Source organism: Buteo buteo, chromosome 1 (genome assembly GCF_964188355.1).
Source record: "Buteo buteo chromosome 1, bButBut1.hap1.1, whole genome shotgun sequence".
Lineage (NCBI taxonomy): Eukaryota > Metazoa > Chordata > Aves > Accipitriformes > Accipitridae > Buteo > Buteo buteo.
In genome coordinates this window covers 52,008,705-52,033,400 of record NC_134171.1, presented here as the reverse complement: position 1 = coordinate 52,033,400, position 24,696 = coordinate 52,008,705, and the positions used below count along the sequence as shown (strand labels likewise).

Here is a 24,696-nt window from a genome sequence, read left to right as displayed (position 1 = left end):
AATAGGAAGTGAAAGCACTAGAAATTTCCAGAGAACATTTCAGAGAAAGATAGAATAAAAATAGGAAAAAAATGAACATTTAATTAAATATATTGCACAGTCGTCATCCCTGCTCCCCTCCCCAATGCCTTCCCCCTCTTGACCCTTTTAAAAGAAAATAGTTTCAGGTAGGCAGCAGGCCTTTTTCAGAAATAACGTATTTGTTAACCTGTGAGAACTGACCTAGATTTCAGTCTTGGGAGAGGTGTAAGAGTGAGTAATTATCATATACTGTGGGAGGTTTCCCCAGTAGTTATTTGAAACATCATCTCTTACACACACACACACACACAGTGGAACAAATTTATGCAACTAGGGGTTACAGAATAACATGTCACATTACTGTTGTAGTTACTTTTAATGAGTTTAGCTATGTGTTTAGCAAAAAGGAAGAAACCTAAAATTTACTATGTGCAAAAGAAAACCCAAATACTAAGAAAATGTGCAGAAGAGATTTTGAGGGACTCACCCTAATGCCTCTGCATAGTTCAATATAATGTTCTGGCATCCAAAATTGAACATGGAAATTGAGTCAGGCTGTCCACACTTCCTTGTTCTTCAATAAAAACAGAGCTTCCCCTGGCTGTAGGTATTGAGCTGTACACCATAAATACTTCTGTAGAAGTTTCTCTTAGACTGATGGCTAAGAAAATCTGAAGCAGTAGCATGCTTCCCCGGGACAAGAATTCTCTAGACAACAGGATAGTTCACTGATTTCTTTAACCTGGCCTTTAAAAGGCCTCCCGTGAAAAGGAACTGAAATTTTGCTATGCAAAATCCTCAATGGGTATGCTTTCCCAGGTGTATTTAGTAAGATTTTTAGTTGGTCCTGCAATAGTCTACTCAAATTAATACAAGAACAAGATGAGTATTTTATGAGCACATGGCCTCAAGTCTTTGAACATGTTTTTTATGCTTATGCAGAAATACTGGTACTAATCATAGACTAAATTTATCAGAAGTAAAGCAGCACATTACATTAGTTACTTAAAACCAAGGGGCAAGGGGAAGCAACAGCTGGAACAACGCAGAATAGAAACAAAGCTGAAATGAGTGTCTCCAGTAAAAGGAAAGCTGCCCAATATTGTCAAAATACTAAATTCTCCAGTCTTCACTAACAGTAACTCACCTAGAGTTTTAGAAGTCAGCTTTAAGAATTTTATGGGTATTTGTGTGCAACAGGGACTATGAGATCTGTACTCAAGTATACAGACTAGCAGTATAAAAGAGGAACATATGATGTCAGTGCTCTCTTCACACCCTCCAATTTACTGTGCTAGGATCTTCCACGAATGTGTGACATGATAAACATACAGAAAGCATTCTGTGCTTAGCCGGAACAGTGGCATGACCTACTAAAAATTCATTACATTACGGAATATAAGGTACTGCAAAGCATTAATGCAAAGTAAGCCTTCTAGCAGTCTAAAAAGTTTTCTGTAGATGCTCAAAAGAATTTAAAAGTATTTTAATTAAATTGTACATCTGCACGGTCAGCTGAAAATAGCTGTTCTCTATGCAGTCCAAGTTGACAGCACACAGTAAAGCTTTCTTGATATTTGCCAACCAGAATCTGTTACAAATAGTTCAAGAAAACCAAAGGATGGGTAAACAAGTTTTACAGGAATTTCTTACTTGATACAAAATGGAATAAACTTATACGGTTTTGTAGACATTTAAAAAGATATATAAAATTACCTTAACATCCACAGAATTGAAAATGGCATTTTCTTCTTCTCACAGATTTTGAACATAGCAGCTAGCATTTGGAACTATAGGAAAAATATAACTTCCTAGTCCCTGAGAATTATTCTGTATGGGTAGTTTGTCTTAGGTGTCATTTTTCTCTTCCCTTCTGTCTAAAAATAAGAAAGATTGAGGAAAAACAGATGTTAAAAGAAAAAATGTGACTTCCTGTTTTCTGTTATTGTTGAAGTTTTAGAAGCATGCTTTATGGGTGATAAAAATGATGTTTTATAGAAAAGAAAGAAAAGAGGATGAGCCAAATGGGACTGTAATGTGGAGAGAGAATAAAAACAATACAGCAAGATAAAAGGAAATGGGCAAAGGTGCAACAGCAGGGGAAAATAATGAGCCAGAACAAAAGCCCACTACTAACAGAGTTTGCAAATATTCCCAACAGCAAGAGAAATTTGCAGACATGGCAACAAGAGATTTGAAAAAGGAAGACAGAAAAAGCTGGAGTTTAGGAATGGAGTTAGCCAACTAATTTCTTCCCTTTCTGTTTGAAGGAGTAAAAAAAGCTCCTAAATTCAAGTATTTGGTACCTTCTTTTGGCAATATATGCCCCATGTACATAATATCCACTTAATCTGCTTCTCAGCATAAACATGTTCAATATAGACAGAACTATAGTGACAGTGAACTACTGAAAAACATCTATTAAAAATCATGAACATTGGACACTGGTTTTATCACCACTATAGATGATGTGAAGCACATTAATTAAACGAATATCATAAAGAATAATCAAACTAAACCAAACAAGAACATATTCCTTTAAAGATGTTGTCGGGATAGAGAATCACAAGGGAAATAAACTTATAAAAAATAGGTCTATCAGCAATTATGAGTCTTCAGGTTGATTAAAATCCCAAATCTCATTTGGTAAACTGGGCAGTTTACTGGTAACATCCCTTTACACTTGTTTTTTCTTTTTTCTTTCTCTACTACTGGCCAAAATCAGGAAAGAGCATTGAGCTTTTTAAATTAGGCCTTTCCACTGACATCAAAGATCATCTTCTCCCAAATAAATTGAACGTACTCCCACCTACACCCAAATGACCTCTAATCCAAACACTTGTTCTTAATTCCATACTACCAAAAAAGAATTCTAGTATGAATGCAATTTAACACAGTATCCCAATCAATTTATTCATTTTTCAGGCCAGCTTGCAAGCAAAACTCCTATTTTTTTATAAATCCTGAAAGCCAATTGTTCTGAGAATGTAAATAAATAGGAGCAAAGTTATTTATAAAACTTTTCTTTCTGAGGCTTGGACCATCTACATGACACACTCAATGCAATGCCCAGCTCCTGTAGAAAAAAAAAGGTCTCTTGGCCTGAGGCACCCAATGGTAGTTCTGTCAACACTGTCTCCCATTGCAAGGATGAATTCACAGTAGTTGTCACCAACACCACCAATCTCAGTGTATCCAGGTATTTTTGGAACAGAAGTTATGCTAAGTTTCATTTGTTTCTGAATTTGCTAAGTACCTAAATTCACACATCTAATCAACCATTTTATAATACTCATCCCTCACATATTAACAGATCTGTAAGTCCAGGGAAGCATTTTACTAATGTGAAAAACAATTATAAGATTATTAATGTTCATCCCATTCAGGTCAACTTTGGGGTTATGCTTTGCTTTTGTTTGCTTTTGCAATGGGTTTATGTGGCAAGGTGTTGGCAGCAGGAGGGCTGCAAGGTAGACTCTGTGAGAAGAGATCAGGGGCTGCCCCGGGCCACACACAGATGCTTCCAGCCAGCTCCACAATGGTGGGTCCACAAACGCCACAGTGAGCATCAGTAAAGCTGGTGGCACCTCTGCGAAAACATACTCAAGAAAGGGCAAAATACCAGGGACCAGAGGAGTGAAGGAAAAAAGGGTGAGAAAAAACCCTAAGAACTTCAAGGTCAGTGAAGAAGAATGGAAAGGAGGTACTCCAGGCACTGGAGAAGACATCCACACTGCAGCCTGTGGAGAGCACTGTGCTAGAGGAGGTGGATATGCCCTGAAGGAACTGCTGCCCACAGAGAGCCCACACTGGAGCACCTCCTGGAGAACAGTCAGCCTCACAGTTCCAGATCCCAATTTAAAAACCAGGAAAGAACAAATGACACAGCCTCATAGCCCTGCCTCGAGTTCAGTGGGATGTTCTCATCATTTCCAAGAGTCCCATAAATAACATTATCTGTGGCTTCAGCTCATCTTATACTTAGTTTTGCAATTCAGAGAGCTTCTCACATAGAAACAATGAGCTCACTTCCGTCCAGTTACCACAGTGACTGAAAATTCCTGGATTTATTTTGCTACACCTATATATGAAACAGGTTTTGGTAGGCAACTAACCTGTTAGCTACTGTTTCTCTAGTAAGCACCTTCTAGTGTCAGGAGACAGTTCCACAAACCTTCAAAAAAACTTGTGACAGCAGGAGTATGAGTAGATACATGACAATGTCTGAAAAGCCAACTGTTCATCCTTAGTCTCAGGATTTTTATTCATGTTCTGCAATTACTTGATTTTTTTCAGGGTACCTGGATGTTTGCAAAACATGTAGAATCTTAAAAGCTGACCACTGGAGCCAGATAGGATCATTGAACTGATCCTGTGCAAATTTCCACTCTAACCAGCAAAGCTTGTCTGTCTTCATGGTGTCTTTATTTCTGTAATACATGAAACTTGGCAATTTCTTAGGGGTTCTCTTTGCAGAATTTATTCATAACCTAACAGGACTTCTGTAATAGATTTGTCTCTGCATTAATCTCTTCTCATTCATTTAACAGACTGGAAGATGCAATATAGATGTACACAGATGCACAAATATATATGCACATGGACACTTTTTAATACTTGCACACTGGGAAGCTCATGTCTCTGATGTGTGCACTTAAAATTGTTTCATATATTTAAGGTATGAAGATCCTACTGCCTCTATCATCTATTCCTCTCAGGAAGTTGTGCTTTCCTCATTCTTTGCTTAAAACATAATATTATGTCAGGGAAGGTGTTGGCATTTCTCTCCAAATATTTGATAGTTTGCATGCACCATTACATAACATAGATCAAGGCCCCCTATTTTAGTATCAAATACAAAGCTATCACTTAATTTCATCATGATAGTTAACATGAACAGAAGCACCAAGTTTTTCCTGGATGTTTCTAAGATGACTAAAAAACTCCCTGAAAATAATGAAGCTGGTACTGAATATAAAGTTGTAATACGGTATCTAATTCATGTGCTTTCAACTGCAACGTGATTTAATACATGCACACACAAAAATATATCTTTGCAAGTATTTTTGCAGTGCATTTGCTAGTAACCAAACAGAACTTTTTTACTTTAATTGCTAATATCCAGTAGATTCTGTTTTCAATTTAATGCCTTTTTGTACCCTACAAAAGAAACGTATTACTATTCCCCAAATCTCATTTATAATCCTTTCCCTTCATGCTCCTTCTTGCTGTTTTATCATTAATGTTAATATTCTGTTGACTCTTAAGAAGTATAAACTTCCATTACTGGGAATGAATAAATGAATACTAAAAGAGCACTGGATTGAAATGAAGGCAGAGTACACAGTCTGGACAACAGTTCTCACTGCACTTCTATTGAGAAAGTACTAGTAATAGGTCAGGGATAGAAATGGCATTTTCTGTTTCTATTATTGGTATAATATAGATCCTATATTATATGCTAACTTTATCCTCCTAAGCTCTTTCAGTTTTAACACTTACATAAAAGACCAAAGCATACTGAACAGTTTAAGCTATAATCTAAATTACCAAATAGTGTACATATACTTAAAAACCACTGGTTAACACTAGGTAAACTCATGTCCAGAAGATAAGCCACTGATCTCCTAACTATTTAAGAACAACAAAATTTCCAGCCCTTTCACCATGCACACAGTACCTATGCCCACAAACAGCCTCAATGATTATATTTCATATTATTTTAGAGACCTGTTGTAAACGTTGTAAGCTATAGGAATTCTTTATTGGCCCCAATGCATATTGAGGTACAGCAGAACAATTTATATACCAGTATTCACGCTGTTCTGCATGTTTTCATACTGAAATTGCTTCAGAAGACTAATTAAAAAAAAAAAAAAGCACTGAAAAATGAAAAAAAAATTTCTCCCTTCAGTTCAAGCAGTATGTAACATTTCTGCCTCTCTATCCCACACCAGGCTTTTTGAGACTTGCCTGCCTCTCTGACTGCTTATAACTCTTAAAATTACTCTTGTTCCTTCTCAAGCTGTCAAGGTTTACCACAAAATATTTTCTTTAGCTGTAACATTTTTGCACCTTCATTAATTTTAAATCCAGTGACTCAATTTCTACTTTTTCCCCTCCTATGCTGTATCAAACAGCATTGCACTCACGCATTCAGAAATCCCTGGAGGAAAGTGCAGAAAGCAAACTCAGGCTATCTGGTACCACTTGCAAAGCATCAAATGGAGAAAGAACAATATGTGCTAGTTAAAATAACAAACCTCTGCACTTGTTAAATGTCAATGCTCAGAATGAGGACAAAGTATTTTGCCAATACTGTTTTACCATTGTATCCCAGTTAACACAGTGCTCCCAACAAGACACAGGCTTTGGATCAAGCTAACAATGTGGGCATCAAGATTTGTTTTTGTCTGGCCTCCCTGGACATTTACTTTAGCTCTAAAGAGTGGTTATCTAATGACCAGGTTACTATTACCTTTTTTTGCACTAGGTGTTGTTCACCTTTTTACAGCTGTGTGGCATAACACCTTGTATTGGACTTACATGGCAAGGTTTTGGTAGCCGGTGGGAGTGAGGAGAAGGGGGGGGGCTTTGTCAGCTATATGTTACAGATACTGGTAACCAGCACTTAATCTGTGAAGAATGATCTTCCAATAACAAGCAATCCAAATAATTAGAGGCATTGGATGACACCAGAGGTCCCAGGACTATAAACAACTCAGCAATGGCCAGCTACTATCAAAGGAAAGAAACCTTTGGAGCATGGTAAAATCAGTTGTAAGGATAACAGAGATGACATATGAACTTGAAATCAATGATAAAGAGCAAGGTGTACAACATGCTAGCAAACATATCAGAGATCCCAACTGAATTCTAGAATGAAGAGAAAGAAATCGTCAACATTAACATCAGTCTCCTGCCAAGGAGTTGTGATACCGGATTTACTGTAATACTACCACTCCCATGACTGACCTTAAGCCACTGACCTTCAGATCACAAGAGGCTGTGCAAGAGTGAGCAATACATCAAAGAAAGAGGTAGGTACCAGGAACTTAAATGTACATTTAAGTACATGCTCCAATTAAATGTACATTTAATTTTTGACTGTTCGAACTAGATGTGCTAGTATCACTGTAACTGGGATAATAATAAAAAAAAAATAATCTTTGATCAGACTGTTAAGACTTTAATTAAACTAACATTAAGTTCTTGCCTATGCATGTAATGTGTGGGCTTTGCCCACACTGATAGTGTCTCCTTGAAGTCTGAACAGTACTTGTCAATCATGATTTTTTTCCAGACCATTCGAATGCTATGTGAGCAAAAAAAAAAACCTGAATAATTTCTTATTGGTTCATACTGTTTTGTAAAGTTACAGAAAAATGAAAGTAAAACAAAAAAAAAAGAAAAAAAAGGTATTGGAAGTGATGGGTAATTTCATGGGAAAGTTAAAATCCCAACTCTTACGCTCTTTACCCCCAAAGTCAAAGAGCCATGTTCAGTTTTACACTAATATGACACCTGCTAGCAACACCTCTATCAGGCAACAGGTTTAGAAATACATTAGGTGTTTGAGTATTTTAAGTATTCTTTCACAGACTTAAGAGGAACAGGTAAAAAGCTTGTTCATTTAGGAAGTAAAATTAGTTTTCTTCTCATCAGAATCTTGAAAACTATTTTTTTCTTCCACTTTTCTTCTTTTTCTTCTTTCACTGCCTTCCACAGTTTTTTTCACAACCCTCTCCATTCCCAATATGTATTTCTTTAGGCAAAATACAGATCTCTGTGCCAAAGCATCACAATCAAAAATGTTCTCTCTATCCTCTTCCAGATAACAGTATCCTACAAAGACGGAAAATATTACTGTAATAAAGATGGTGATGGAAAAAGAAAGCATGACAGACAGCAAGAGGTAGATATTTCTATGCTCATCAATGATTACAAAAAGGATTTTCTAGTACCAATGAAGAGAAGAAAGAATGGCAACAGATGAAGATCAACAAGGAAGGTGAAGTTCAAAAGGATAATATGCACATGCTCATTTTTGTTGTTTCTTTAAATTATGTATTTGCTACTTACTTGGTTTTTCAAGATACTTCCAACAAATACAGTAAGAACTATGCAATCATACACACAAAGAAGTTTCAGGAAGCCTGACTGAAAGGGTGAGAAAGGATGCTGAAGATGGGTGTTACGAACAAAAGAAAAGATGATATAAGATAGATAAACAATAACACCATGTTTACTGGTACAGAATCAGCCAGCATAATGCAACATCACCTGTAAAAAAGGTTCATTCACTTTAAAGACCTGCATGAATATTTAGCTGATTGCTTTTATTTTCAGTTCAGATCCATTTAAGAAAAACTGCTGAAATGTTATTTTTAAATGAGAGTAGTATGTCCTGTGTTTGAAATTAAAGCCACAGGTGCTAAACAGGTGCTCCAGCTGAATAACTGTTATTATTATATTCTACGAGGCCTGATCAAAATGGCATAGTAACAAGATTCAAGTATCATCTCTTGTTAGTCAGAAAAGGTTTTAGCAGGAAAGTTTTAAGAATACTGCTGGCACAAGAACCTTCTTACCTTACCTGGTAAGGGTGGCTGTAGAGTACATCCTCAGGTGAATGAAGTCAATCCTGGGTAGGGGAACACTGAAGCAACTAACAGTGGTGACAGCGTTTGTGGTGAACTCTCCAGTTTGCTTCTGATTCCTTGCTTAATAAAGCCATAAACCAGGAATTACCTCTCCCCGCCCCACTTTGGACAACAACAGCCATCCACTCAAGTAGCACAGTCATGTCCAGCAAACGCAATATTCACTTTGCTCACGTGTTGGTGCTGTCTTAACAATGTCTCTTACAAGCTGAGGCACTCAGAAAATAAAAGTAAAGTAAAGCTATGATTCTAATGGATTAAAAATTCAGAGTGTAAGTTTTTAGGATCAGCTCTCCTATTTCCTGGGATAAAGCTGGGTAAATTCTGACCCTGTAAAAGCTTACCACATCCTCTGTAGAAATGTCTCTTGAATCACACATAAGAATTACATATATCATTAAGAACATTCATTAAATAGACCAGATATTGAAAGTTGCTGACCGTGTACTCACAATCAGTGCAAATGTGTTACTACTGGAAGACAAACAATACAGGTTTTGAAAACTAATAGTTTCCTTAGGTTTCCAGATCTTGAAGACATATTTTTTTTTCAATCTCAGAGACAAGCATCACTGAAGAATTTTCTTACTTATAGTGAATCACCAATGGATGATTAAGTGCACAAAATGGTAAGAATAGTTGAGTTTTATTTCAGACAATAACTTTGTGATAGCTTACTAATAATTTATTTAGAGATATATTTAATAATGAAGATATTACTGCCAAGAAAGTGATGTTTGACTGTTGTTAATACAGATATTACGTTAAGTAGTAGAATTTTGCCAGTAATGGTAACTTGCAGCTCATTTCATATACAGCAGTATTTAGTTAAATCCTTAAGTGCAGAGTGTCCAGATGTTGTTTTTTAATTTAATAATGATGGAACCAATGAGATGCTGATAGGTTTGTAAACTAAGCCTTCAGAACATGGAGAATTCCACAGGGCCTTGAAAAAAAAAAAAAGAAAACAAAAGAAAGAAAAGAAAAAAGAAAAGAAATGAAATCTTAGAGATGCATGGTTTGATGGCAACACAAAGTTAAATGAAAAATGATCGTTTCTGCTGTACGCAGTCATGCAGGCACCATGTAATAATAAAGCTTCTTCCACACTAACGATCAACATAACAAGGAATTAAGTGACAACGCATACAAAAACAGAAATATGACTTGTCAGCTTGTGCACGACACAGTTCTAGTTAGAAAACAGTTATGTACAACAGATGCCATGTTTGTACAGGAAAAAGGTCACCAGAGTGAGCTAGTTTATGCTAATAGAGGGGATCTACATGCAGCATGCACATAACATGAAAACATGTCCACGTTATGATAAAACTGTGTAAGTAGCTCATTCTGCATTAAAAAGCACTCATTCTAAATGTACTAATATGACAAAACCCATACACGTTGCTTTATAATACAGTAGTTATCCATGACTTATTGCTGAATTTTGCTTGTTGATCTTTTCTTCAAGGTGAATCCAAGTTTTTATCATTTTTAAGAAAATATACTCAAAACCTATTGTGAAACGTTGCTATGTTTGAGAATTTCTGCTTGTCATAGAATGCACTTTACTAAATTTTCAGTTCATTCTTTTCAACAAAATTCAAAAGATTTTAGTGCTGCTATGATATTCCCAAACCATTCTCTGGCTTTACAAATAGGACACTGCTAGTATTCAGCATAATGCATGAACAAATTCAGCAAGGTATAATCTAGTGGGACAAGGATGGCTTTTTAATTTCAATCAAATAAAAACTATTGAAAAGTCTTGTTTGTCAGTGTCCTATTTCTTTCTATCCTTAGCGTAGCAGGTCAGAATGGATGTAGTAAGAACATGTTATTAATTCTGGGGATAACCACTCATTTAATTCATACTTAAAGATGTCATGAACTGCCTCGTAGCATGTTTATGATAGAAACAATGTAACTATAACATGATAAAAATGTACTACTGCAGTAACATTTGGTAAGTCATACTCACAAGTACTGTACAGAAATTAAAGTAAAAAAAAAAGAAATGAGACAAAATGTCTAGATGGATATGCTTAAGTGAAAAAGCAAACTTCTGGAGAGCTCTTATGAGAAGACAGTGATGGAGCTAAAGTAGAAAAAGTGGGAAAAGCACTACCTTCAAAAGAGAACTTCTAGGATGAATAAGTAGTAATAACTAAACACCCTCCTTTCCTTCTTCCCCTTCTTCTCTCTCCCCACCCCAAGACATCTAAGCAAAGGTTAGTGACAGTAAGTCCGGTCAATATTTTATTGCACTTTAAAAGCAAGATAGCAACAGCACAACTGCAGATACAAAGACAGAAGAACTTTATGACAGAGAAAGGTAGAATAAGTAGAAAGATGGAAAACTTAGGCAAGAAAAACATTGCACTGTTATTGCAGAGTATATTATAGGAAAACAATATTTTTTAACGATACAGAGACTACAGTGTCATATTAAATTCTGGTCTATGAGGAAATTCAGCTACTGTATCATCAAGCCACATATTACTACAAATATTTAAACAGCACACAGTTTATTTATACAAGCAGCGAGCAGCCAACTTGCATTCCACAAATCAAAACTGAAGATCATTCATACTAATTGAGCAGCACTACAGAATGTAAATGTTACTGTTCCTTACTCCTAGAGATGGCAAAATTAGAATGCATAATACCTGTTGATAATCAGCCATGGAATTAAAGTTATTAGTGGAAGCCTGTCTCTTCCATACCGCAAGTCTCAGTTGCTGTCCCAGAACCCAGTTACTTCTGAACTTTGTTTATGTGAAGGCCTGTATCACTTTTTATATAGTGCCACAGACACCAAACCCTCAGGACAAGCAGGCATCCTCTGGCAAGTTCAGCACTGGCGACTTGAACTGTTTATCCCTGTAGTGAGCAATACTAGGTGTAACAATTCATCCATGTTCATGACCTCATGGCTAAATGGAATTCAAAGAGCAAATACAGGGGTTTGATGGTGAGGCAGTATGTTTGGTAAGGGTTGGTAGGAGGCAATCATTAAAACCAAAAAAGTTGCACCATAATATTTCACTACTAATGGATGAATAGTTTGAACAGAATTTATGCAAGTAGGACATCCTAAAACACACGCAGATTTTGAAGCGGTATTTTGAAATTGTATACTAAAAAAAAAGGAAATTGGACATGAGAAGAAGAGAAAATGATTGCTAGAGGAAGTTGTGGAAAGGAATTAGCATGCCAAGAACTTGGATATCCAGATATGAACAGGCACACAGAAGTACAAGCAGAGCAAAGACTGAAATGGTTAATGGTTTATTTTATTTCTAAAGGTACTTAGTTTTTTTCAAATAATTTTACATTAGAGAAAGGTGTATTATGCTCAAGTTTGCATTATTTCACTGTATACATTAGAAAACAAACTCAGAGAGAAAATAAGAAATAAATGGAGAAAAATAATCTAATAGTAACATACAATAGCAGGTGGACATCAGTCCCCAAGGCGGGGCAGGGGGGGCGGCGGGGAAGGCAGAAGCAGGATGTATTTTCTGGTTTAGGTGACAAAATGCAACTCATTTCACACTGTAACAAACTAAGCAATACTGTCAGCAGGAATATATTTAGATTAAATTGGAAAGTTCAAGAAGTTCAAGTACTTTAGTATTCTGTTCAAGTACTTTAGTATTCTGTTCCCCTGCCTTCCTGAAGTAGAGGACACAATGCAAGACAGGCCCTCACAGCATCCGTAAACCATGCTGGCTGGCTGGCTGCCAGGGAGGATGAGGAGCTTAGAAGGGAGGCAGAGGGAAACAGTTAGAGCATCCACCTCCATGTCTTCCACTCCCTCCTAGTGAAACACAGAGGCTCTGCAGAAAGCAGTGGCCAGGCTTTGAGAGTGAAATGGTGGCATGCTGTCCAAGGTAATGTACAGAAAGCTACAAAACAAATACCCTGACAAGTGTATTAGTATAGATGCCTATTAATTTTAATATTGCATGGTAGTACAGATGTTTAGACTCAGTGCTTGCTTGTGTATCACCCAGCACTGTTGTAAATGCAATGCTGGTGATCAGCAAGGAAAGGTGATTTTTGCTTGTAGCTATGCAAATCAAACAGTAAGCAGATTGGGAGCAATACCACACAGGTTTGTTGTCTGAGACTCTAGAAGCATAATACAAAATGTAAGGACCACTAAACTGGGAAGAATTTTCATTAAATGTAGAATGAGTTAAGGACCAGTCCAAAAACCTGTTTACATCAGCTTTGCTCTCAGTATGAAAGACAAAGACCAAACAGAATAGCAGTTCTGAGATGTGAAATCTAGAAAATCAGCAAAAGGCAAACACAGAAAGGACACTGTAGAAATCATGTCAGCTCTTAGGGATTTCTACTCTGTGTAGAACAAAATTAAGTACAAATTCTTTTCATCCAAAGACTGATACAGATTGACAAAGCGATGCTGAGTCAGACTTCTTTTAGTGACAGAAATAGAGAACTGTACTGTGATTGTTTAGTTCAGCTTTCTAGACACATTTTAATGAAAACTCATTAGCAAAGGCACATGCTGCAGAGTGTTTGTGCAATGCCTGCATGATACTTTGGACCACCTATTTAGCTAGCAGCCATTACTAGAGTTGTATTGTTTAACATGATCTTGTAATCAGTCGCAATACTAGTTGACTGTACCTATTCATCTTCCGGTCCGTTTTAGTAACCTGATCCACATGGGAGAAATTATTCCTTGACTTCTCAATAAAATAAGGCTTTGCAAACAAAGGAAGGTGAAAGAGGTTAAATTGGCTTTGATTATTTAGGACACATTAATCATTTATTATTTAGCAGTCTCCCACATCAATCTGTTGTGCACATGGCTCTTTCTGCAAGACTCCCAACATGTTTTAAATGATGCTCAGTACACATATTGGAAACCAGAATAAATTTAGGACTATCATAAGGTGGAGATCCCTTGACATTCTGCAGTAGAAAGCAACTCGCTTCCTGAGAAACCTGGATTACTTTCTAATGTCTTCCCTTGAATACACATGGCAGCTGGCTTGATATTTTACTTTCAATTTAGTCAAGTAGTAAAGTGGTCATGTTATCACTTAAGGAAACTGTAGCATTTCTCATCATAGAAGACCTTTTTCCTCCTTATCAAAACATTTTTTAAACTTTATGTTTTAATTCCATAATTAAGTTTCGTATTAGATTGTTTTAATATAGAAAAGAGATTAAGCAGTATGCTTTCCAGTTCAAACAGTTCTTTATCAGAAACATTTTCTTTACTGCTACAGACTTTAGCTTCCACTTGCTTGCTAATACAGTACTCTAAAGCAATTTTAGCTGAAAAATCTCAGTGTGCTGCATGTGAGAAAACAGAGAAATCTATCAGAAGTATTATCCACCAATTTACAAGTATTGCAGGAGATTGCACGATCCAAACTTTGCTGATCTTGATAGCCAGAATCTGACTGTAGTTATGTTACAACCACTAGCATAAAATATACTGTACTACCTTCCATTCTGGTAACCTCTCAAACACCCAAAACACTCAGTCAACAGTGTTTAAACTTCTTCAGAGCAGCTCCACAGAGACAAGAACATTTCTTCCCTTTGAAACATTGCATTTCTTCCTTCTTCACCCATTCCTTCCTATATATAGACTAGCCTCTAGCCTTTTTGCACTACTGTACACCCTATGGACGAAAGGATTCATTTCTCATCTAAGTGAAAGTCAGAACTTCCACTTAGTTTTAACAATGCATCTAAATGAACTCCAAGGATATAGAATATTCTCTCAACTACTGGAGACATTGTCCAGAAGTCAAAGAAAACAGAGCATTGCTTTCTTTTGGGGACTAACCTGTCTTGGTTTTGTTTTTACACTGCAAAATAGGCAACTATTAAGTTTATACAGTGAAATAAAAGACTATGAAAGAATATAAACCAAACTATTCACAGAAGCACTAACTTAAGGACTTCTGAAATACTACATTATGAAGTGTATATCAATATTTGTACAACATTGATGAAATAATGCTATGCAAATTCCTGATAACACTTTCATCCAAATACTGTTAGCTTTTAAAGTTGCATTAAGGAGAAATAAAACTGGTGACTTTTTTTTGTTTGCTTTGGAATTACAGCAGCAAATCTGTAGTGATGATGGAATGAAATTAAATTTTCTGCTTACCTGTTGAACTAGCTATCTTAAGTATTCAATGTATACTATTGTCAGAATGTGTGACTAATGGGGTGAAAATTATTTATTGCATTGTCTGATGTGTTTTGTGGTTTTCTATTTAATCTAATTTCACATTAACACAATATTCTTGTAGTTATACACTTACACACATCCTAAATAAAATGATGTACAGATACTACTTGCCAGGGTTACAACTCGCTCTTTAAAATCTTATATAAAAGCAAAGAATACAAATGTAATTGCACTTGGTTTCAGCAGAAACACAGTTGAATCTATCCTTAGCTGTAACAGCTATCCTTTGAATAAAAGCTGCATAATCTAATAAATAAGTGACCAAAAGTTTTTAACAATATTATGAAAAGTGATAATACTATTTATTTGCACATTCTTCTTCACTTTATTCCCTTCATGATGATCACAGTAAGCATGTCTTATTCCTGTAGATTAGTTCAACTTTCTCTGCAATCAATTCCTTGTAATGCAATTTTCACAAGTACTCTGTACAAGGTAAATACAGGTGGATGTGTTGTTCCATACAAAACCATACCATATTTCCTTTTGTTCTTGCATTGAATCACCCTATATAAGAAAATATATAATTGCAACTATGACATGGTAGAGGCATTTTAGCAGGGAAGGTTGAAAAATGTGTTCCACTAATGTTGAAGAGAATGCTGCTAAAGAAAAGGATTTTTTCAGATTACTGTTATTATTATCTTTAATATTCAGATCTCAGCCAGAAAACTGTATCTGTTTGGAGAAGGGGGTTCTAATTTTATTGCAGAATTGGCAATCATCCACTTTACTGACAGAAGACCCCCCCCCCCCCCCCGCCCCAAACTCCAAGGGAACACAGACTGGGAGAAAAAAAAAAAAAAATCTGTTAACAGCATGGGTCTCTGCAGCATGAGATACCACATATTTGATTTGGGAGCGTGAATCAGCTTAAAAGACAGTCTGAAAAAACACCAAAGTGTAGTTTGTCTCAAGAACTTTTCAGATTAAAATGTGAAATTTTTGGTTCTACCTTCAGAAGACTATCTGAAAATTCAGAAGACAAAACTTTAATGCTCCACTGAAACATACCGAAACATACTGAAAGGAAGGTTTCAAAACCTGCTTTAATTCCAGTGTTCTTTTTATAAATTTAAAGCAGCATGTTGATATACACCAGCGCAGAACCACAGCCTTATTTTGCAGAACAGTCTTTTGCAGAAAATATTGTTAGATTTTGCTCAAATCACAGGATAGAACTGTGCTAAATATTCCACATTGTGGCATTCTTAATTAAAGATTATTCAAGAAGGCTCATATAAATAAGTGAATCTCACACATATTCAACCAATGTCCCACAGACAGAATACTTCCATTAAAAAAAAAAATGGGGAAAAAAAATATTTCTACAGTTACGGAATCTTCCTTGACTATGTTCTTGCATGAGGATACATACTATCACTTCACCTTCTAGCAGAAATTCTGGCAGATGCTCTTCAGGAAACAGAATTTTAACATCACTCGGCAAAATTGTATTTATTCCATTATCTTCTACAATTCAAATATTGTTTGGACAGCATATGGTGATTATAAACATAACCACCTCATTAAATTGTCAGTAAGTGTGTAAATGAATACTGAAAAAAAAAAATTACAATCCACTAATACATATCCTCCACATACACTTATGCTAATTCTCAGCAATTTGTGAAGGATAAAATAAATAGGGCATCCGTATGCTGGCAGGTAGTTGTAATTATCTTCTCATGTTTCAGAAGGTATTTTAGAATCATCTAAGAGCAAAGTATGAATGGTGTTCCAGTGAATCCCACTAAATCAGTGCATGGACACAACAGCAGCAGAGGCAAACAGGCTGACATAAGTCTGAACACCCACAAAGATAATAAAAAATACTGTTCAATACAGCTACTTACATCATGGCCTACAAGTTCTGTCTGCGTGGATTTATCTGCTTGGGAAGCAAGAGCCATCTGAAAGCACTGAGCCTTTTCCTGTAAAACAAAATAACATCATAGGTGAGTCATGTTTTTCCTCACTGGGCTTTGCAGCTACAAGTATCCAAATAAGTTCAAAACTCATGCATGGACAGCTCTTCAGAAATAAATTTATTATGGCACTATTCTCACTGGGAGGTTGATTTCTTTACTGTTATTTCCTTTTATCAACTTATCTTTCTCTTAAACAGACAGTGAACTTGCAAAGTCTGAAAGCGGGACCCACAGGAAGGACATCACTGAAGCATGATGCAAAGCAATCTTCTTTCCAGAGCAGATACAGGTACAAAGCACTGAGCAGCAGCAGTGACTCTTGCAAACACCAGCACCACTCCAACAGCAAAGAAACCATTTTTTTTCAAGAAATATTACGGAACATGCAAACTGAGATGACTTCCCCCTTGCCCAATGCAAACACATTAGCAAAACCTAAACATTTTTTGGGTATTGTACTGATTTCTGCTTTTCCCATCCTTGTTCCTCTCTACATACCTCAATCATTTTTGGAAGTGTGGTGTGGAATCTCTGGGACAGGCTTGAGCAAAGAAATCTGGCCACCTTGACACAATTATGCTTCACCAAAAAAAAGCATTTTGATACTTCATTTGAAACTCGTCATTAAGTAGAAATGTTGATCCTTATCGAGCCCTGATATATACTATATTATTTTCCAGGAGAAAGTATATGATGAAACAACTGTAAGTATGCGGGATAAGGCAGGAAAAGGCACACAGGAGGGGAAGGTTCCATGAACAGGGACCACAAAGTCCCTTATTGCACTGATTAATGTTTTCCTATTTACCGATTTAGTTTTATTTTTCAGCTATATCCATATGAAATACTTTTCTTTGACTCAAATTCCTCAAGACCTACAAAACTATATTTTAATGTTACTTACAGGTATGTATTACAGTAAACCAGAATCTGTGTAAATTGAATTCCAAGTTAATTGAATCTCAAGTTGGATGAATCTCAGTTTTTACTGAAATAAAGACATAGAAATGTGATTATTTTCAGCTATTGTCTGAGTTGTGCTTTCCTTTACCTCTTCTAAGTATTTTAAAAATCACTATGTTAAGTGAATTTTGTCCAAAAGCATGTAAAAAAGAGGAAGAAGACAACGCCCAAATGACCCTATCTCCAGTATTTCGACTCTTCAAATGGGGGGGGGGCAGGATGATGGGTCGTCGTGGTGGTGGAATTCAAACCGATCACTTCACTGGTATGAGACAACTTGCACCCAAACTTACTGATGTAACTGAGTTAAAACTGAATTCATAGCAAAGATAATCTCATTTCTGACAGAAAAGCTTCATCATCTCAAGGTTTGAATTACTAGTCCACTGCCCACAGCATTTTTACGTGTTTAGAAAACATTGTTATATATCTACTTTCTTACTTAGATAATAACATTTTACTGCTCAGAAGTGCCACAAATTTTCTAGCTACAAACTCAGACATTCATGGAGATTGAATGTTCAAGTAACATTATCATTGGACCAAAACCAGTATTAAACCGTGTATCTGATCAAATTTAACATTTGCATAATTTCTCTGTGGATTCACAAATACATATTTTGAAGTAACTGGGGAAAAAACCCAGAACAAATCAAAACCTTCATTAAGGCAACCAATTAATTGGGAAAGCTAGGTAGGTTGGAATAATCAAATGCATTTCTTCCTGAGAACTGCTCATTTAACTGCGTATATGCAGTGAGATCAATTTTTAACACATCCAAGTTGACTCCACATTAACACCTTTACCAGAAGTAGAAGTTAAAGAGGTCCATGTTGACAAGTAGTATCTTCTCTTTAGTCTACAAAAAGAGTACTTTGTGTTGATGCGAAACAACCTTTATAACATGATTAAAAAAAAAATCAAATATAATAAGAATACAGTGTATTTTATCTTTTTTCCAGCAATGCAGCAAAAGTCTGCAAAAAGTTTAAAATCACAGAGGTAAATATTTTCCATGCAGTAATGTAGACAACTTACAGTTTGTCACAAACCAGCATCCTACTGGAAGAGGCTACTTACACTTAATAGTCATTCAACTTCATCTCAGTTACATTTCCCTAACTTGCAGTACTTTATTTCTAGAATTCTTGTTGCCAGAGTAAAGCAGCTGTTCCGAAAGACATACCTTTGTTTATGAAATAATTTTAGTAATATTAAAGGTATTAGATATCAAAACCCACTATAAAATGTTCTTTCCAATATAAAAACACTTCTTTAAATGATAAGTTGGTATTTTAAATATAATTTCATGCTGCATTGACTATATCAATAGACTTCTGAAAGCTTTTTCATGAGTCTATATTGAAATGTATGGATTTTGAGAAACTCAAAACACAGTATAAGGTGCATCCTTAATGCCCCCATTTTTCTTTTGAGGTATTCCATAGAATCACAGAAGGTTAAGTTGTTCCATCCTCCTGCTTTCTGCCCTTTCACTGTGTGTATCTGGGAGGAGTCGGCTCCACCTTCTCTATAAGATATTAGGTAGTAAAAAGATTGCAAATAGATCATTCCTTATCTTCCTCCTTTTCAGGGTAAACAAAACAGGTGCCTTTGCTTCTTTAAAGACCAAGAAGGGACCAAATTATTTATTTCTAAAATATTTTTGGGATGAGACAAAGTACTTCTAGGTGACTTTTTAAGATAGAGCATAAAAGAACATCTTGTCTTACCATTCTGTGTGTTGTTATTCCCTCTTATTAAAATAAATAGCATTAAGAGTATACTTGCAAGGTGACAGGGATAAGATCATGAAAAATTCTCATTCCATGGGTTCATCTTAATTAGCAAAAAGGTAAGAAGAGCTGTTGGCGATTTTAAAGTCAGATAACTCATAGCAACATTGCCAGCAACATTCATTGCAACCCCTCCCTCTCATGTACATGTGTGTGTGTGAGAGTGTGTGTGTGTTGTGGGGAGAGAGAGAGAAAAACTATGTGGAAGGACATCTTCTCCATCATTTGCAGTTGCTTAAATTACTGAGATTACTAATCTATTTCAACAGCCTTAGTGAAAAGCATTAGACCATGATCAATAAAGCTATTTCTTCACATGGGAATAAGTTCACATGTAGTTTATATCTCAATAGTATCTCTAGTATAAGAGTGTCATTGTTTATATACTTACTATTTTATTACTATATTTGTAATAAGTCACCAAGAGGTGCTGAAATAGGAAGATAATAGGCATCAGCTGATCACATGCATGTAAAAACATTACAGATAAAATAGAGAAGTGAAATATAAGATAAAATAGTAAGTGAAAAAAAGACTTAGTCTTCATCACTGAAAGACAGCTACTAGACACAGAGTCAGTTACTACCAGACTACTTACATTTAAGAAGTTAGTATAGGTTAATACATCTTGAAACATATGAGTGTCTTTTTAGAATGTTCCTTCTCTGAACAGAAGAGTGTTAAAACAATTTTCATAGCTTTGACTGTGAACAGGTCAAAGTTATTTCTTGTGACCATTCTTTTACTCAATTCCCTATCAGTGACAGCACGGTGACCACCTGTGGTGCTTTGTTTAATTGCAATTCCAAAAAGAAAGTGCTTGAAAATTACCTTGAATGGTCATACTAAATCAAACAGCAAAACTTACCATTCCAGCTGTTTTGGAGGAATCAGAAGTCTGTTAGCCAGTACAACTGTGGCTTTTGTCATGAAGGAATCTATTTTGTCTAGCTGATAACATATTAAAGATTTTTTTTTTCTAACAACTATTTCACCTTTATTCTTACTTTGATTAAAAAAATCTCACAACTTAACCTTTTGCCTTCAAATCTCTTCATACTCAAAAGACTCAACCTCTCTCTCCTATAGTCTGTACAGATTATTGCATGACTTTATGAAGACAAGTCTGTTTTATTTGGGTTTTCTCTCAGCACACATCCAAAACAGCCTGCAATTGTCAGCATCAGCACTGCAGTCTGATTTACAACTTACACACGATTGTTTCCCTTTGCTTCAGGCATTTACCCCACTGCGAATAACAACTTCTGTTTGCAACAGAACTGGGGGAGAAAAGCTTGTCTTCAGAAGACTTATAAAAATGCAAAGTCTTTTAATTCTGATATGCTTTGGGATTACACTTAATCAACAGCAGCAGTTAGGCCATGAGAGCAAAGGGATAACAAGTAGCACAAAAAACTGCTCTCCAGCATCTATTCTACCTAATTTACAGACTACAGTAAGCTACAAAACTGACTATATGATAGCTATTTCCATAGAAATTGAGTCCCTATTGGTTTGAGACTCAGTTTGGGAAGAAAACATAACATATACAGCATAGCTCTAGTGATTAGCTGTGGTATGGCTGAATCACATCACACTTGGAAACTCTTTGTGAAGCCCTGCAAAAATCTCAGCTGTCTCTCAAGCACAAGTTAAGAAAGCAGCTACAGCATGGTTCAACACTCAACAGATAAAGTACTGAGGTGCTAAAAAGCCACAACAAATTTAGAGGCATTACTCGAGTCACAGCGGTGAATGGGTACGATCATCCCCAAGGGGACTAGCCTATCGTTCAGGAGAAAAACAAGGGAGAACTTGGTGGGAATGCACCTAAGTATGCACAAATAAAAGTTTCATTGAGGGTTACAGTTCTGTCAAATCACTGTAAATGACAAAGACCAAAATAACACAGAACTTCAATGAACGTTTCATAGTTTTCACATAGGACTCTTACACAAACCAAAATAGTTTTCCAGTTATTACATTATAATTTTTTTGTGAAACACAAAAGCAAAGTCCTATGTATATGGTAAGTGTGGTAACTGGAATGAAAGACAACATCGCTTCTGGTTTGATTTCTATCAGAACTCAGTATCCAGGTGTGAATCAAGAAATGCTAAGACAAACCTGTCTTCAAGCAGATTGCAATACTTTAATAATTAGTTACTGCCATTCTGAATACATTTAATGAAAAAAAATGCAACTTCTAAAAGTGTAATCACTTCATAATAGCTCTCTGAAGATGAACAATAATTAGGAAGATTTCGAATCTTAATAGAAATACAAGCCCTGCTATAGTCATGCCAGCTAACCTTACTCACAGTAATACAAAGGTTTACTAGATCCTAACCAGAGAGGGCTATTACTATTATTTTAAAAGAACTTTTTAAATCCTTATAATCCCAAGTAGTTTCTTCAACTTTCCACCCCCAAGCTCTACAAGAGAAAAACTATTCTGTTTTACTGAGTGCTGTATGACCTTACCAATAAAAAGAGGACTCCAAGCTTTGAGAGCACAGGCTATCTAATCAGAAACAGAAAAGACACAAAAAATTGAATCTCTTAGTCCACTTAGCTGATGAATGCCAGAGACGGGAAAAGAACCTTAAAAATTGTATCTTCTGGCTTCCATTTATTTGATTGGACCATGCTGTATTCTAAACATTGCCATTACCACTTGTTTATGTATTACAAAATTAAAGCTAAATGTTTACAGGGACATGAGACTACCACAGAATTTCAGGGTAACGATTTTGCAAATGTACCTGAGTTTTTAACTTTATTTTTCAAAAGCATCTTTGGAAGATGCCTTAAGACATAGCATTAAAGAGTGGCTGATATCTGTTTATGCTGTATTAAAAAATAACATTGCATTTCTTGCATTAGGGAAATTTTTTTTGAAAAATAAATGTATTTTGATTAATTATTTCCTGTTTTATCTGTTGCATCAGAAAGCAAAAGGCTCCATTTCCAGGTGGTACTACAATTTATATTTTAAAGCAATACCTTGTTATTGTTTATTACTATCATTCACACATTCAGTAAAGCTGTATATCAAGTAGTCATTTCTTTACTGATTATGTTTCCCATAATAAATCAATGCTACTTTAAGACATAAGTTTATGTACACACATCACTGAAAGTATAGAGAAACTTTTTCTAGTCATCACATCTCTAAAGTAAAAAAATTTCAAATCACACTTTCATATATGGCCCAGACATTGCCATGCATGCTTTGAATAATGCAATACAATAAAAAATTTATATGGTCACACTCTATGAATAATATGGCCATAACAAGTGATGCCAATCTTAACACTCCCCTCCAACAACAACAAACCCCAAAACCTGAGAAAGTTACTGAAAGGGAGGAAAAAACAAGCAGTAATGGAGTCATAAAAAACTTTAAAAGGCTGACACATCAAGCATAGTTATTCATGCAGAAATTATCTCTACAAGTACAGTTCTGAACTTTTAATAAGCATTGTTGTTAGTCTTGATTTGTGTTATGGTTGCACCCAGATGTCAAAGAAGATATCCTAAATTTTATAGTAGTTAATCTAATAAAGAATTAGCTTGCTCTCAACACATACGTACTTAGACAAGTAAGACACCCAACAGACTGCTACACCACCAGTAGGACCACCTAGACAAATACAATCCTGTCCCAAAATATAAGACAACCAACAGACAAGCCTAGGAGACAGTAGTATCCCAATTTGATAATTCAGAAATTGCGATACAGGGGCACTAAGGCTTACACTAGCAAAACACAAAAAAAGCCACTAGCGCTATTAACTTGATCTTCCTACAACTATTTGAAGAAAAATAGCCAATAGGTGATTTATTTTTCAAGGTCATGCGTGAAGGCACCTCAGAGTGGAGTACTGCATAGATCCACAGTCCAAGTCTTATGTCCTATACACAAAAGCAGTCTTCCTCACACCATTAAACTCCAAACACATTTGCTTTAGATACACATTTCTGGGCTCACTTATCTTCTCAGAGTCCACAACGGTGAACAGTATTCAGCACAATTACATGAGAGATTACTGCAAAGCAGGAGCATCCATTTGGATTCAAAGATCCAACTTGCACACCTTCGATTCACAACATTTCAGCATTTTTCTTCTAAATGGACATCACAGATATGGCAATGGAATCCTCTTCAATTACAGCTCTCATTTACTTAACTGTACAGTATTAAAAAGCCCCACTGAAGATGTGAAACTGGTTACTGTTCTTTTACACAGCAACTGTTAACCCATCAGCTGTAAACTACTAAATCATCAAGAATAACAAGGTTTTACCTCATTTAAGTTACGCTTTTCCTAAGTTTACTAGCTGCAAATGGAGATGACACATGTAAAGTCTCTAATTAAATTGCTTATAAGCCCAGCAAACCAGTGTTCAGCTTTTTTTAGAAACAACTGCAAGTTAGAAAATTACTATCCTAAACCTTAAACAAGGATAAAAACATTTATTTCAAGTATTTGTCTCATGGGAGTAGCACAGTACCTTTTTCATAGCGTAGCGAGAATTAACTCTTCCAAGAACCGAGATTAGGACAAAATGGATTAGATAGATTATTCCTGCACTTCTACTTTCATTAAAATATACTGCCACAACATCGCCTCTAGTTCCTATGCTCATGATTCAGCTGGCAGAGTTGTGCTGACACACAAACACAAAACTAACACGAAAAGGAATGCAAACCTATCAACTTTGGTGAAAGCACAGATTTTATAACCTTGGGTTTTTTCCTTCCTTTATTCCTTTTTAGAGCAACCACATTTATCACTTTCATGGCGTACATGATTTTAAATGCTGCCAGGTTCTGGATGGGTACACAAACAGAATTTCATGGTCTGTTCCAAAACATCTGTTTTGGAAGCGTTTTTTTTTCTTTCCATAACTTCTTCCATGTTTTCTTGGTGACTATCAGTATCCATTAAAGGAAAAACTCCCTGGTTACACAAATACATTACAAAATAACAGCCATGTGAAAATCCTGTAGCAGTAACTAACAGATGATTCCTCAACACATTTAATATAAAGTTTTACTGAG

General features: G+C 35.9%; 1 protein-coding gene across 8 annotated transcripts in view; it reads right to left on the bottom strand.

Annotated features, from left to right (window-relative positions):
- Positions 1-24,696, bottom strand: part of CCSER1 (coiled-coil serine rich protein 1) — a 735,482-nt gene that overhangs the window by 264,136 nt on the left and 446,650 nt on the right. For 2 of the 8 annotated variants that reach the window (XM_075030654.1, XM_075030691.1), the window contains 3 exons: positions 16,794-16,871; positions 13,347-13,423; positions 9,315-9,630 (listed from right to left, as the gene is read on the bottom strand). In XM_075030654.1, the coding sequence (XP_074886755.1) occupies positions 9,597-9,630; positions 13,347-13,423; positions 16,794-16,871 (189 nt within the window). In that variant the 3' untranslated portion in view covers positions 9,315-9,596. Of the gene's footprint in view, positions 1-9,314; positions 9,631-13,346; positions 13,424-15,066; positions 15,445-16,793; positions 16,872-24,696 lie in introns of those variants that run through there. The other 6 variants (XM_075030662.1, XM_075030702.1, XM_075030636.1 and 3 more) reach the window with 4 other exon arrangements.